Source organism: Manis pentadactyla, chromosome 14 (assembly GCF_030020395.1).
Source record: "Manis pentadactyla isolate mManPen7 chromosome 14, mManPen7.hap1, whole genome shotgun sequence".
Taxonomy (NCBI): Eukaryota; Metazoa; Chordata; class Mammalia; order Pholidota; family Manidae; genus Manis; species Manis pentadactyla.
In genome coordinates, this window is record NC_080032.1 from 57,650,899 (window position 1) to 57,667,185 (window position 16,287).

General features: G+C 48.4%; 1 protein-coding gene across 24 annotated transcripts in view; it reads right to left on the minus strand.

The window, feature by feature from the left end:
• CACNA1C (calcium voltage-gated channel subunit alpha1 C) overlaps positions 1 to 16,287 on the minus strand; it is a 671,070-nt gene that overhangs the window by 192,204 nt on the left and 462,579 nt on the right. For all 24 annotated transcript variants that reach the window (XM_036906989.2, XM_036907039.2, XM_036906984.2 and 21 more), the window contains exons 6-7: positions 7,822 to 7,980; positions 1,614 to 1,810 (exon numbers count right to left, since the gene is read on the minus strand). In XM_036906989.2, coding sequence (XP_036762884.2) covers positions 1,614 to 1,810; positions 7,822 to 7,980 — 356 coding nt within the window. The remainder of the gene's footprint in view (positions 1 to 1,613; positions 1,811 to 7,821; positions 7,981 to 16,287) is intronic.

A 16,287-nucleotide genomic window follows, 5' to 3' on the forward strand; every position in this document is an offset into this window, starting at 1 on the left:
CCTGCCTGAGTACAGTAAGTTCAAGACCTTCTCCTTGTCTTAAAAATTATTCAAAACCAGTTCCTATCAAGCATGGGCCTGAGAAATGTCTTGAAATGTTTCATTATAGTTTGAGAAAGGGGCAGTTTGACCTTTGCCTTCTTTTGGAAGTATCACAGCATAGCAACTCCTCTTGGCAGGGCTCTGGTGGTGCCGCCATCATGCAGCTTAGATTTAGTGTTTCCCTGGATGAGCTTTCCAGTCTGAACTGGATGTTACTTGGTGCTGAGTGCCCTCTTAGTACCTAGGAGCACCCCCGGCATGCAAGGGATGCTCAATAAATGTCTGTTGGGTACCAGGTACTCAGGAAGTTTCAAGTTGTCATTTGCAGAGAGGCACAAATTTCAGGGCAGTGCTGGGTTTCACCATGCAACTGTAACATAAAAACTGGAAAACGAGGGTTTTAGAATCAATAGGACATGGATCTTATTTTTTAAAAAATGGAGAATTACAGTGCCCTGTATCCTATCTCTGTGTTTTTCCAAACTTCTCTGACTCAGGAGGAAGCAACACCTCCCATGGGCAGCTCCTTTCTATCGGGCCGCTCTGTGTTGGGAAGGTGCCTGCTTCCCTGCTTCAGGGCATGGACACTGTCCCCTGAGCAGGCTCTGAGATTGTTTCCAGTGTGGCCAAGTACATTTGACTATTTGCAAACTCTGGAGGAGACGGTATTTTCAAGCCTGGCAACAAGCATTTTTTGCCCAAATGCTGGAGAACAGCGCTGGATTCTGGCAGGTTGCCCCTCAGGCTGAAGCAGCAGGGAGAGGAGACTACAGAGAATTACATTTTCTGGAGTTTTACCAGTAATGGACTTGACTCTGCCAGAATGGAGACAGCTCAAATATGGGGTATGTATTTGCCTATGGGACAGGCGGTATAAAAATCTGGCACTTCAACAGCCTGAAGGTTGGCAAAGTAGTGTTGGCTGCTGGATAATAAAAAGGGCGTCTTTACAGTAATGGCAGATTTACTGTTACTGGCTGGCACCTGAGAAGTGGCATCTCTAGATATGCATCAAAACCAGCAGTGTTTCGTTAGCAGTGAAAACGAGGGCAATGTGTTTGTCTGATGGACGACTCCAAATGACACAGTAAGATTAACATGAGAAATAAAAGTATAATGGCAGGCCATAATGCTACACAAGTCAGTACAAATGGCTTCTTTTTAGAAGAGAGGGCCTGACATTTAAGCCCTAAAAATTAATAATTGTGCCATCTAGCTTTCTTTTGGGGACAGAGGCAGGACAAGGATAAGAATAGAGGGAACCCTACAATGGGGGGAGGAGTCGAATGGAATCCTGGGTCAGGGTTGGCCAACCAATCCTGGGGGTGCAGGCAGTGGGCCAGAGTTTCTCACTATGGCAGGGCAACCTGAAAGATGGCATTTTTCTCTGGCTGGTGGGCAGAGAGAGAGACTCACTAGGGTGAAAATTTCATGCTTTGTTTCTCAGGCAAGACCAGGAAGAAATCAAAGGCATTCATCAAGCCCTCCACAAGGTGTGGATGTGGCTGCAAAGTCACGGGAGGTTGGAAAGGGGAGGCCCCTGCCCCGCCCCACCTGTCTCAGGTACGCACCCAGTACAGCACGTCGGTCCAGCCCTCCATGGTGATGCACTGGAACACGGTCAGCATGGCGAAGGCAAAGTTGTCGAAGTTGGTGATGCCATGCTTGGGCCCGTCCCACCCGGGCCTGCACACCGTGCCGTTCTGGCACTGCCGCCCATGGCCGGTCTCCAGCGCGCACGGTGAAGGGTCGTCTTCCGCTGGGACATCTCGAATGGGCAGGGGAGAAGAGAAGGGGGCAGAGAGGGAAGAACCAGGCAGAGAAAGAAGGGGAGACATCAGAGAGAGCCGCGCTGGACGGATTGGTGGGACGGGCGGCACGCTTTCATCGGGCCCCCCACGGAGGCCTCAGCCGCGGAAGGGACTGGGGACTCGCGGCAGCTGCCGTCGGTTCGGAAGGTCGGCACTCCCAACTACCTATTGTAAGATGGATTTTAACCTCGGTGATTGATTTCAAAGACAGCAGGGCAATTTCACATTCTGTTGTGACACATGGGCATTACAGTCAAATGGCAAATCAAAAAACAACCACGAGGCAACGGCGTTGAGTGGAAAATATCCTGGAATATGACGGCAAGTCCACATTTTCCTTTTGGGGTGGTGAGTATCTCCAGGCATCCCCACTGGAATACCGGTGTTAGAGGGAGGACGGCACTAATTGGAAGGCCCTTTCACTTCACTGGGCCCCACATCCTGACAACGTGTGGCCCTTTACACACCGCACGGTGCCTCATCGGGACGCGAGCTGCTTCCCTGGAGGCCCCATGCAGGTGAAGGGTAAAAAGAATTCTGACTGTCAGGGCAAGTGTCGGCTGCAGCAGTCTCTGTCACAAACCTCGCGCACCAAGGCTGCTGACTGTGCACACGCCTCTGCTCTTCTGCGTTAAAACCTTCAGAAGAGAACCACTGTCCGACCGCTGATCAGGACCGCTGATCAGGGGTGGGTGATGGGAGCGGACTCCCTCCGCAGGGCTTGTTCAGGAAGCAGTGTGCCATACCTACTGTGGCTACCTGTTGGGCTAATTCCATATGCCGGGAAGAGCTACTAGAAAATCAGTGAGGTATAGTGTGGTTTATATTTTTGGGGTGAAGATCATTGATAAATTGAAATAAGCCTTGCCTGACCTAGGAACTGCCGTCTGGTAAAACACTGACAGAGTCTTGGCCCAGCTGTGGACAGCCAGAGTGTGCACTCCACAGAAGCCTGTGAAGCTGAAGGCACCGTCTCGGGCTTGTAGGAAGTAACAGTAACCAACAGAAAAGGCCTCAGTTCTAACAAACGAAGGATCGCCTCTAACAGCAGTGAAAATGTGCCCCCCTGGAGACCTTGCTGGTAGTTTTGCATCTAGAAGCGCAGGTTACCCGGGATCTTCTCTTCTCTTGTTTCACATGTATGGGACAAGCACAGAGCCCCGAGCATCCACAGTCTGGACGGCAGCTATTGGGTGACGGGCTCCTTCCTAGTCTGTGACTTCCACCTGAAACTGCTCACTCCCAGGAGGAAGGCAGGGGAGCAGCAATGATCCTCAACAGGGAATTCTTAGGAGAATGGAGTTGAGCAGTATGGCTGAAAATAAGTGCTGGCTGGTGTCTTCTTGGCTTTTTTTCCTTTTCTCTCTCTCTCTTAACAGATTTATTGAAATATAGTTTACATGTCTTGTATTTCATCAATGTGACTGCACAGCTCAATTATTTTTAGTGAATTTCTGTGCTTGTGCCACCATCACCACAACCCACTGTAAAACACTTGTCACCCCCCACAATTACATGTGCCAGTTTGCAGCCAGTCGTGCTCCTACCTCAGCCCCTAGCAACCTGATCTGCTTCCTGTCTCTGCAGCTTTGCCTTCTAAAAATTTCATATACATGGAATCATATACTATGTGGCTTTTTGTGCCTGTTCTTCTTTCTCTTAGCATGATGTTTTCGAGGTTCACCTGTGTTGCTGCACATATCAGGAAGTCTGTCCCTTTTTCTTGCTGCGCAGTACATTTCACTGTCCGCTTATCCATTCATCAGCTGATGGATGTTTGGGTGGTTTCCCCATCTGAGGTGTTGTGAATAGTGCTGCTGGCCAGCTTGGTGCTTCAGGTGGTGTGCAACAACCATGGTGTAAATGTCTGCACCCCCGGTTCCTGAGCTGTGGGAGGGAAGGACAGTGCCTGCACCATGTCCTGACTCAAGGTCTGGCTCCTAGGTGGGATCCAGTCATGTGACTGAACTCTCTAATTTTTTGTGACTTTTGAAATTTTGAAATCTTTGGATATTTGGATGTGAGTTTAAACAATGAGAGGCTATGAAAGGAGGGAAACTGATAAGTGAGTCACAAACCTAAAGATTACATAAAAAATGGATAAGAAGCACCGACAAAATTGAGTGTGTAGACACTGGAAAACCAAGACCCAAGAGATCAAAGAGATCAAACATTTTGTTGGATTCTCACAGGTCCTAACGATGGTTTTCTAGAGTGATAATGTTCAGTCACCATGAAGGCAGTGCAGGCATGGTATGAAAGATGAGACAGGAAGAGAAGGAGAGAAACCCAGAGGGAAGATATGAATTTCTTTCCCTCTTGGTTTGCTTTCTGGTACAACAAAGTTGCTGCTGACCTTTGCCCTGTGCCCTTTGCCCTGTGACTACTAAGCTGAGAGCTTTCCCTGTGTTCTCAACTCCCCAAATCGGCAGAAATAAGGTAATAGTGAAGGTTGCTGAAGTGAGTTCTGAGTGTACTCACGGAAGGAAGCTGTATTTTGGGGTTTTACAATATATGTTGAAGAAAAAAATGGCATCAAGGGGAAGTGATCTCATTAATAAAAGAAAAAGGGAGATTATCTAAAGGCTCATCTGCTACTCTGCTATTTTAAATCTGTCTTGAACAATAAAAAGATTTGGGAACAATGCAGAAATAAGGAGGATCTGGCAACAATAGGCATTTATCAAAAGCACTAAAGGGAACATCAAAAAATGTGCCCACATGTGGATCAGCAGGTCCCTGAGATGTGGAGCTGGGGGTGAGGGGAAGTTAGCTTGACTGTGAAAATGTGCTGGTTTTCTGCAGGGATATGAGGTCCCAGGGATGAGGGGGGAACAAGAGGTGAGAAAAGGAAAAACAGTGTGGGCCCCACGTCTTAAAACGGAAAGAAGAGAGGTAGAGTCACTTCGGAAAGTCCAGATTAACTTTGTGGTAAAATAATGGAGGCCAAGTTCAGGAGAGATTTTAGAAATGCCCTTAAAACCAGTGAGAACACAAGCTCCTGGGGCAGTGCCAGTCAGGGCTTCCACGGAGAAATCACCAAAGACAAAAGCAATCACTTTTTAGGGCCCAGCTTGAAGGAGTGAATAGCATGAAAGTGATTTTAGTTCTGGGTTTTAGCCAACCAATTCTTTGCCCGTCTCAGGGGTAATTATTGTGCTTAGGAGAGCTATTCAGAGTGACCTGGCTCGGAGCACCATCAAACAGATGGGACAACCAGAAATAGCAGGCCCGGCACATGGTGATGGGTCTGTCGAGGAGCCAGGAGGGTGCCGGCAGGTGCCTCAGGGGTCTGAGACCCCCTCTCCAGGGATGTGGAGGGTGGCCTGGAGGCAGAATGATGGCTCACATGGCCAGCTCCAGAGCTTTCTTTATGGATTTCATAGGAAACATGGCTCAAAACCCAAAGTATTCTAAGTTCTGTAAGCACATAAAATCCACAGTCTGACAACTAATCTTAAAGTGTGAAAAGAAGAATTTGATGTAAATTCCATTAAAAACTACAACAAGGGCTCACATGCATTTTTGCATCATCTAAATTTGCAGAAAGATAGAGTAATTCAGTCCAGGGCCTTAACTTTTTAAAAAAGCAGCTGTTCCAAAGGTGGTATGAACCGCCCCTCCCCCCATCCCCTGGGGTTTGGTTTCAAAGACTGTAGGCGTCTTCCTTCTGCTCTTTGGCTGCACTGAGTATGTCCAGATTCCTGTAAACTTCCCCCTCCTCATCAGGGTTGTCCCTGTGCAGGCGGAAGAGGCCCTGATGAGGGCAGGATCGTGTCCTGTCGGCGTGATGGGGTGGGCCCCGGACTGTCATCAGACAGCAGGTTCCAGAGGAGGAGGTCAGTGAGCTCCTGACCGCGGGGTGTTGCGAGGAAGGCTCTGCCCCACGTGTCCTTGGGCCCTCTTCCCAGCATGGCGCCTGGCTCCACACACAGAGTGAGGTCATCTTTTGGGTGGAGCTGGCTCCCCTCTGCAGTATTTCTGTCAGTGTCCATCCTATGCCACCCTGGCTCCTGGACTGATGGTCCCACGCAGTGCGGAGAGAGGACAGCACCTATTCTGTGTCCCTTTGTCTAGCATGACTTCTATTTTCTTGCCATTCGAGGCCACTGAAGGCCTGACAACTTCCAACTGGTGCCCAGTGCTGGCAGTGGCCCTAGAGAATCCTGCCACCAGCAGAGAACACACTTTTGCTATTTTTCCAGCCGGATGAGAAAAACTGTGTGCATTTTTGGGAGCAATTCTCCTTAGCTAAGAGGTGGGCAGCCATTTGGTGGCAGGGCGGGTTGTCACCATCGGCACAATGGCAGACTTTCACCTTCTCCCTCTCTCCGTTTGGTATGCTGTTGGTGAGCACCACCCCTTGCTGCATGGACGGCGGTCTTTGAGCCTCAGCATCCCTGTGACTGCCTGAGGAGGTTGGGCCAAACGGGTCACTGATCATTTCAACACAACTGCCTGAAATTCAGACATACCACAGCCTTTACGCAGGACTTAGAATGCAAAGCTACACAAATAACAAATTTATTGATTGGGGCTAGCTACAGATTTGAACTGAACAAAAGGCGGGACTTGAATTCAAGAAAAAAATATTATTCACTGTATTATTTGATATTCCTTTCAGCAAAGCTGGAAATCTCAGAATTTTACCCAAAGACAAGACCTGTTACAATACTAGAGAGTTTCTGCTTCATCCCTTTTTTTTGTTTTTTAAATACAAGAGTTTATGTTATACACGTCTGATCCAAGCAATTTGGAAATTCTCTCCAGGGTGACAAAAAAAGCAAAAACAGTGTGTGAGTCTTAGTTTTTGCTTGTTTTAGGATGGTGGCATGCTGCAGTGACCTGGAACCTTGCAAACATCCAGTCACTCTGCCAGTTAAAGCAGATCATTCAGATCAGGTAATCCAACTGGTTTCTGAATATGAATAATTCCTTTCACTCCTTGTGGCATAGATGCTGTCTCTCCTCACCCCTCTAAGTGAGGGCTGAAAAGAATGAGAAGCAGTACTGACAGAGAGAAACGAAGTATCCTTTAATGTTTCAGACAGATGCTCCCCTTTCTCCATTAAGGTGCCAAAAAGTGAGATGAAAGATCTTGTTTGAAAGAAAATTGCAAAAATCGGCACCTACTAACATCTGGGCGGGTATTTTTTTTAACGTTTTTAGTTAAATTACTTAATATGTCTGTTCAAAAGCCTGGTCAATTTCTGCTTAAATGTTATTTTAAAGGTCAGGCTGAGATTTTAGTAACCCAAGACAGAAGTTTGTATCATATCCCACAAGCCCAAACCCTAGTCCTACTCAGTGAGGGTTTAATGAGCCAGCGTTGCTTGTTAAATATGTTGATTTATGGAAGCAATGTGGAAAGAGGTCTCAAAAAGGCAAGGACCGTGAAGTCGTGCAGTAGAGCTCAGCTTTCTCCTGCCGGCAGCGAGGTGACTCCCTGCCCATGGCCTCCCCTGACGCTGGGCTAGGGGCCGAGAGGTCACGCCTATGAAGCGAGAGGCAGGGATGCTGAAAGCAGAGGAGCCAGGACCAGCCACAAAGGGTGAGGAGAACCCAGAGTGATGATGGGGAGCCCCTGGCAGCAGGCAAGGCTGCCTTTCTGCAGGCGCTTTTCATTATAACACTGTGGGATGGATGGAGCAGAGAGATGCACGGTCAAGAGGTCAGCTCTGGTTCTTAATTAAAATATTCAAGGATGGCTAGGGGATGTTTCTCAAATCTCACAGCTCATTTAAACAGCATTTAGTGGTGCTGGACAGAGCTTGCATTTAGTTGTTTAACAGAGATCTACTGTAGCAAAAACAAAAATTTCCAGAAGAAAGGAATGCCCATCCCCGCCAACCTCTGGCTCAGCGGAGGTGCCTTGCTGACACCGCTGGTGGTGTGGAGGCAGTGTATCCAGCTGGAGGAAAGCCATGTGAGGCGGGGAGGCCAAGAGTCGACCGCTGGCTTGCCTTACCTGCTATGCCCTCCTGGCTGTAGCAGGTCTTGTGCATCTTCCCCATGAAAAGCTCCAGGCCGATGATGGCGTAGATGATGATGACAAACAGTACGAGCAGGGCAATATGCAGCAGGGGCACCATGGCCTTGATGATGGAGTTCAGGACCACCTGGAGACCTGCATGGGCACAAGCAGACAGCACCCACAGTGAGGACGTCAGCGCCCACTTACTGAACCGTGTGCCTTCTTGGAGGCCACATGGACACAGCCACACACAACCTTCTCAGCAATCTGACCAGCGAGGTACCACAAGCCCATTTTTCAGATGAGGAAACCGAGGCTCAAGGTCCCATGGTCGGTGAGTGACAGTGTGGGGACCTGATTCCGGGTTGGCCTAATTCCAGATCTCCTGGAGGCATATGTAGATGAAGGACTGGCAGACACTACTCCCCAGTGGATGGACACATTGACTCAGCCGGAGCTACCCAATTTCTGACACTCCATCCTAGAGACGGCCTGGCGTCACATCTTCTCTCCTGGAGCAGAGTCTCTGTGGGGAAAGCTCCTGTGGACCAGGGCCAGCCAGGCAATGCCTTGTTTGTTTATCACCCACAGTGGGACTACCAGCGCCCCTGGCCAGCCCAGGTGCTGTAAGCCTGGGTCAGCCTGCATCTTAGATTCCGGGAAGGTTGGGCTTCTTTTACTGAAACGGAGTCACCCCAGGATCCACGTGTGTGGTGAGAGTCCAGGAAGGGCTGAGGAAACAGCTCCAAACTGCCTTCTCTGGATCGCATGAGTGGACCCCTCTTCCTACAGAGTTCTGACCAGGCCACTCTCCCCTAGGGCCTGGATCTGAAAAGCCTTGTAACCTTCCATCCACACACCGCTGAGGGGGTCTGTGAGTGATGGGTGTGTCATTTCAGTTTGGGAAGATGGAAGGAGCTCAGAGATGGATGGTGCTGGTGGTCGCACAGTGTGAATGCATTAGTGCTGCTGTACCTAAGCATGATTAAATGGCTACTTCTGATATTATATATTACTACAGTAAAGACATTAAAACTACTCAGGTCCCTTCAGGGAAAAAAAGAGAAATAATGAAAAACCCTACTTAGCACATGGGTCTTGTCATGGACCCCAGGGTTCTGTGGGCTTGTCCTGTTGTCCTGTGGGGAGAAGGACCCCCTTATAAGCTCAAACACTAACACACCAAGAATGCTGCTCATCAAAGGGGATGCTGCAGGTTTTAATTTGCAAATGGCAGAGAGGTGGTTACCAGCCAGTCAGCCCCGGGTCACCCCCAGTCCCGAGGAAGCCTTCTGTCAACAGTAAGTGCACCAGGAAAGTGCAGGGGCTCCTTCCTTACATCTGGGCCACATGTGCCGGGCCACCTTTGACACACATGTGACAGGGTCCCCATGTCTGAGCCCCCCATCAGGCACTTTCGTGCCTCTCTCTGACTTGGACATCTCTGTGTGTTGGGGGCTTGGGCATTCACCCACGCCGCCCTCTGCACAGGGCAAGCAAAGTCAGGGGCACCCTCTCCCTCGCCACGGCAGTCACTGGCGCTTTGTGATCTGGTGGGTTGGTTTTCACAGGGCTAATTAGAAGAATTCTCCCCAGCCATCAAGCCAAGCTGGGAAGAGGAAGAAAAAATAAAAGAAGAGAAAAGCTGGATAATTTTCCCTGTGAATTAATGAGAGTGCTTTGCAGTCTTCCATTAGAACAAGATGTTTTCAGATCCAAATGATTCTATTAATTAGCAAGTTGTGCACACATTAGTGTTAAAGTATGTGAAGCTACAGAGAAAGTTGCAAACTGAACTGTAAAGCAACTTTCAGAGGTGTCCATCGGGGAGAGTGCCTCACACCCTGCTCTCGGAGGGGAGGGGAGCCCCCATATCTGGCTACCAGGCCGGCAGGGCTTTGCCATCAGGCTTCAGGGCCACGGCCTCAGGCAGCAAGAACGTGTCAGGAGACACGGCATGGGGGCCCCTCTAAGCTGCAGCTGCACGTCTGCTTTGGGGAGAAGACCAGAAGCTTCTTGTGTCCTAGAAGGCCCTGTGGGGTCTGGCCCATCCACCTCCACCTGCCTGGACCCTGCCCCTCACTCTCTGGACTCCTGGTCAAACAGCTTTTCTTTTAGACTCAACTCTGTCTGATTTCCTCCCAGCACAGGCCTGTGACACATGCCATTCCCTCGGCCTGGACCACTTTTGCATGATTCCTCCTACTCATCCTTTGGCCCTCAGCCCAGGTGTCTTTCCCTGGGATCCTCCCTGAGCTCCCAGACCAGGGATGCTTCCTTCCTTACATTTCTTGGAAGCATCTCCTATCCTTTGGAGCATTTGTCTCAGTCTGGAATTATATGTTCATTAAGTGGTTTTTAAACATTTCTATCTGTACCCCACACTGGGCTAAGTTTTGTGGAGGGAAGGACTGTCTGTTCTTTTCGCTTTTTTACTGCTAAGGCCTTGTTTGGTGCCAGGCAACAGCAGGCCCTCCACAAGCCTCCGGAGACAAAACTGGAGTCTCACTGAATGCTGCTGCTCGCAGGGTGCTTTGACGGGCTTGGCTGCACTGTACAGGCAGGGACGAAGGTGGGCAGGCGGGCTTGGGGCCTGCAGACTCAGGCAGAGACCATCGAGCAGGCTGCAAAGAGGCCACAAGGAAGTCAAAGCAGCTGTGGGCTTCCTTCCACCTGGCAGGGAGGCCACAAGAATTCCTAGGTAAGGCTGTTCTCCCTCCCCTCTCTCCATCAGTGGCCACCCCACCCCACTGAGCACCCGGGCCAGAAAACTGATTCCCTAGACTCCTCACTCCAATCAGTTACCAAGTTCTGCCAGTGTGATTTTGTAATTGAAGATGAATATAGGACAAATATCAATTATTTTTACTATCTAAATAATGCATGCTAGCCATGGAGAAAGTAGAAAATACTTATTTTGGAGAAGTTAGAAAGCACAGAGAAGCACAGAGAAGAAAACAATTATCCATTATCCTCCTACTCAGAGATAACCACTGTCAGCTTTTTGGTTTACATTTTAGGCATTCTGGCCCATGACTCATTTTCCTTCTCCCTGTCGCCTGGTGCTTGTCATTCCCATAACTGGTCACCCTAAGTTTGGCTTTGCCCAATCCTCATGTGGCCATTAGAATGCTCTGATGAAAGTGCAAATTGGAGCGTGTTGCTTCCCGGATGGAAGTCCTCCAGTGACTCCCTATCAACTCTAGGTAAAACTTACCTGCCCCTTTGCACAATCTGATTGCATTTGATTCAGTTTACATCTTATGTTTCAGACACACACCAGACTGTCTGAAGTTCTCTAGCTTTATCCCTTCCTCTCTCAGCACACGCTGTTCCTCCAGCCCAGAATGCTGTTCCCTGCCTAACTGAGAGCTCCTGGGGCCTCCTCATGTCTTCTCAACACATTCTACTTGGATTATTCCATTCTGTCCTGGCAGCAACCCTCTGGAGTGGATACTGTTATTAACTGTATTTTACAGATGGGAAAAGTGAGGTGAAATGCCTACCTACAGGTCACAGTGTAGTGACTGCACACAGACTGAATCACATTTGTAAGCGCAGGCTGCCTTCAGAAGACAGCTTCAGAAATCACAATGATGAGGAACCGGAAACCATGTCTTCCAGTGATCTTTAGAAGAAAGTGAAATTGTATTGTCAGGAAAGATAAGATTCATGGAATGGGAAGCATAGGCAGGCAGAGAGATAGCAATAATTTTCTCATGATGTAAACTGCTATTTTGAGGAAGGGGAGTTGGAGAAGTTCAGTGTCACCATAGGGTTGGAACCAGGAGCAACTAGAAATGATCCAGGAAAGATTAGGTTCAATACAAATAAAAACTGCCCAGAAACAGCCCCATTGAAGGTGCAGTGGTTGCTTTATCAGGTAGTGGGCTCCCCAGCCTCAGAGGTATTCAGACATTGAATGGAAAAGCTATTGGAGGAGGGGCTCTGGTGGAGATCCAGCTGGTGCGTGAAGGATTGCCCAGCACCCCAAAGCCCCTACACCCACGTCAATATGTCCTGAGCACATTACCCTGAGCCAAGTCCAGTTTTCCACATTCTACTTGGATCACTCCATTCTGTCCTGGCAGCAGCTCTGAAGTGGATACTGTGATTAACTGTGCTTTACAGATGAGAAAAGCGAGTCCTACGGAGGTTAAATGCCTGCCCACAGCTCACAGCTGGAGAGCGGTGCCAGGGGCCTGGCTCCAGAGCCCATGGACTTCGCCCCATGTGAAATGCCTCCTCATGCCCCTTGGCCGTGGCTCTGGGCCTCCAAGATCTGTGTCTATAAAGCAGTAACACATGCTGGGACATCTGTGGGCAAGCAGGAGGCCCAGGTGCCCCGAGACCCGTGCAGGAAAGGAGCCTACTGTCTGCCTGCTTTCCTGCAGCAGCCTGGGATGGCAGCAGGCACCAGAGGCCTTGTCCCCAGCCCATCACGTAGAGCTGGGCCTCAAGGTCTGGATGCCTGCAAGCTTCCTGCAACTGGCTCACAGCTGTCCTGGAAATGGCTCCTTCAGCTCAAGTTCCAGTTTGGAAAGCACATCAACATTCCTATGCCCATGCATTCTCCTCAGATGGGCCGTGCTGGCAGCTCAGCGATCACTAGACCCTTCTTCAGGGCTGGCTGTTCATGTTGGTGGAAACAAATGGGCCCTAGGTAAGCCTGGTGAAGCAACCACTTCACATGTAAAATGTTCTGCGAGCACAAGGCCATTATAAGCCCACAAATACAATTACTCCATTTTCCTAGCCCCAAATCAAGATACAAGATCTGACAAATACATGTGTATTTACCTGGGCAGTGGGTAGATATTTGATGTAAGAGCTCTCCTGAATGGTGTGGGGTGTATCCTGGCTCCGCATCATGCGTGTTAGATATCGCTCCTGGGTTGTCCTACCATCTATCACACATGAGAAATCTCAACCTGAACTCATAGCCTTCTCCTAATACCGGTCCCCACAAGGCTGTAAGCCTGGTGGCTACTTTGGCTTATTTCTTCACCAGATGCAGACAGCCCTTCATCCACAGCACCGCTGTGCTCACCCTGCCAATCGCAGCCAGTGCCGTCCTGCGGGCTTCCCATCACTGGCTCCCTGCCGCCGACCCATTCTGTGGCACTGGCCCTTTACTCATCCTCAGGTTGCCCTTCTCAGAAACCTGCCACGGTTCCATCATGGAGGGTAGACTCCAGTTCTCCTCCTACATGATCGGCACACAGTAGGTACTCAAAATTTACTTGTAGAGAGAATGAAATCAGGTCACAAATATCAGAACAGTAGGCTCAGGCAACAAGCAGGTGGTTAGCGGGAGTGGGAAGGACAGCGGTCTGTGCAGAGGACCCTCCTGAGCGGTGACAATGCCTGCCCCACAGCCTGCTGCGGGACCTGGGCACCTAAAAACCCCGACCTCACCTGCCTCTTCCTGCTCAGCTCCTGCTTTGCTCCCCATCGACTGAACCCAACTGCAAGCCAGAGGGCAAGGCAGCTTTTGATGTAGTCCACACAGCTAGACCCCAGGCTGGAGAGCAGAATGGAGATAGGTGGAGGGTGGACATGGGGGTGCAAATGGAACTCGGGGACAGACAGATGTTCTCTGCATCCAACTCACTACCACCTCTGGGTCCTCACCTTTCAAAACCATTGTGCCTGAAGCCAAGGAATGGGTGATCCCATCAGCACGTGTGGTGTGGCTATAACTCTCCTCTTCCTCATCACCAGGTGGTGACTCTTGGCCAAGGCTCACTTCTGATCTACATGCACAGTCCAGACTGGCTGGGAACTGGAGACACGATCATCTCACAGATCACGTCTATGCCCTCATTTGGCTAATGGAGCCATCAACACTTTTCATGACTGCACAGGCTTAACTGCTTTCTAGAAGTAGGAAGGCAGGTAGTTCTCTCCTGGGTTAAGGAGCAAGTTTGCTGCATGGCAGTTCAGGGGCGCCTCATGCACTTTCTTACTGGAGAAGTCTTCCTGATAAGGGAGGAAGAACTCTTGCCTGGAGAACTCTCTTAAAGTCTCAACTTTATTATTTTTTGCATGTTCTTACTAAAATGTCCTTATTCATTAGGTGTTTTCATTTGTTTTAACTTAACCTTTCCATATTAATGAATTTCTGACCAACACTAAAGGAGGGGAATTGTCCTAGGAAAGGGATGGTGGATACTATGGCCTAATAAATGAACAACTATAAGATTAATTAAAACATCATCCCTCATGGTGAATTGTTTCTTGCATTAGCAATATGGGTTGGAAAGAGAAGCTCAAGAAAAAAATATGAAAGATACTCTGATAGCAGCAGAAGATAAATATGGCAAAATGGAGACAAGATGATCCAAGCGAACAGAACCCAGTAACGCAGCCCCCACCGCCCAGGACTCAGCATGCGCCGGGCAGTGCGCTGAGGGCCCTACATGCATCGCTTCATGTGATCCTCCCGCTGTCTTGATAAAGATGAAGGAACTGAGGCTCGCGGTAAGGCAGGTAACTTGTCCAAGACCGTGCAGCCGGAGCAGGAGTTTATGCTAAGCAGACCTTATTTTAAAACTTACTCGTGGCCACTGTCCAGGCAGGAATGGCCAGTGTGCTGCCCTGACCTCTGGGCCCGACCCTCTGCCGTGGAGGGTGCTGCGGACCATGGCCTCTCCTTCCTCCCCAGATGGGGCCTCACAAACCCCTCCCAGCAGCGTTGCTCCCATGACAGCTCTGGTCCACTTCCGTGTATGCTGCTTCCCTGCTGGGGACAAACTGTCTTTCTGATTCAGCAGAACAGGAAGCAAACTTCTGTGGTGCTCGCCAATGCAGATGCCTGGGCCTGCCCTTCTTCATCGGTTTCAAACATTTTTTTAAAATTTGTGAAATATAACATACATACAGAAAAGTGCAAAAAGAAAGATGTCACAGTGTATGATTCAGCACAAAACAAAGCCATGTCACTATCACTCAGGTCAAGAAGTAGAACAGCATCAGCTCCATAGAAGCCACACTCACGCCCCCTGCTGGTAGTGCCCCCACCTGCGTCAGGCTAGCCAATATGTTATGCTTCAATAACAATTAAGTGTAATTTCTTAAAAATGTATTTTTGGTGCTGGGCATAGAAGTCACAGGGCATAAATCTGCAAAGAAGTAAAAAGCTAACCTTTTCAAACAATATTGCTTCTCTCTCACTTACCAACTTTACATTTCCCTGTATGGCCCTGGAAGATGACTGGTTAGCCAGAGACGGGTAAGATTCCTCAAGGGAGGAACAACCTAAGACAGGCACAGTCGCAGGGGGGGCCATCAGGTGAGAAATTGGGGATCAACAGAGGTGAGGCTTAGAACCTCACCCCCCCTGTTTTGAGAGAAATCTTCTGCATCCGTGGATGTTTTGTTGCCCTTGTCTAGCTTGGATTAATACTTAGTCTATAGGCACAGACCTGATCATCTACATTTGCCCTCTTACAGCACTAAACTATGTTTTCTACCTTTATCTTGCATCTACCTACCACTTCAGCATTTTATTTAAAAAAAATAATAATAATAAGGGAGAAATGTGGGATTCACATATAAATCAAGTATAAAAATCAAACGAATAATCATATTTGACCCGATTGTTTATAGTTCATGATGTGTGATCAAAACCGAAAGTGTCTGTGATGACTGCCCTTGCACTGTTCACCATGTAAGAACTTATTCACTATGTAGGAACTTGTTCACCATGTAAGAACTTGTTCGTTATGCTTCAGAAGATAGGAGACTGTTGAGAATTAGGCTTGGGGTTGATTAATGATTGTGCATTGAGTCCCCTATACAGAATTTTATTGTTCTTAACAACCATATGATCAGTAAATATGAGAGATGTCCTCTCAAAAAAAAAATGTATTTTTGGTTAAAAAAATCATGAATTTATCAGTAGATGTAGAAAAAAGATTCCATAAAATGTAGCATTATTCCCAATTTTTTACATTCCTTTCTGTATTTCCCATTCTCTGATTCTCAATATTTTCCCCTGGCCTATGTTCAGTAATTCTGTTTTCAGCTGTGCTAAATCTTCTTTTAAATCCATTCACTGCATTTTTCATGCTTGCTATTGATTGTACTGTTTGTTTCTAAAATTTACTTGGTTCTTTTCCATGTCTTCTGGTCTCTGGAAAATTATCAGTCTTGTTTTTGATCTATTTAAAGCCCTCCACTGTACTTTTTCCTACCACCCCCACCTCCAGAACCAGGTAACTAGGTCTTGGAATATGTGGACATATTCTAAAGGGTTGGAAAATCTCTGCCAATCAGATTCTCTTAGCACCAGATCCTGGAGAGAGCTTCTTGGAATGGAATTTCTGGGGACTGGCTATTCGCAGAGTGACATACTCTAGCAGTAAGACTGAGGGAGGGAAGGATGGTTTGATCACAGTCACTGTTGAGTCTTATTCCTTTCAGAAGCACATAAAAGGTGCAGCTAGTATGAAAAAT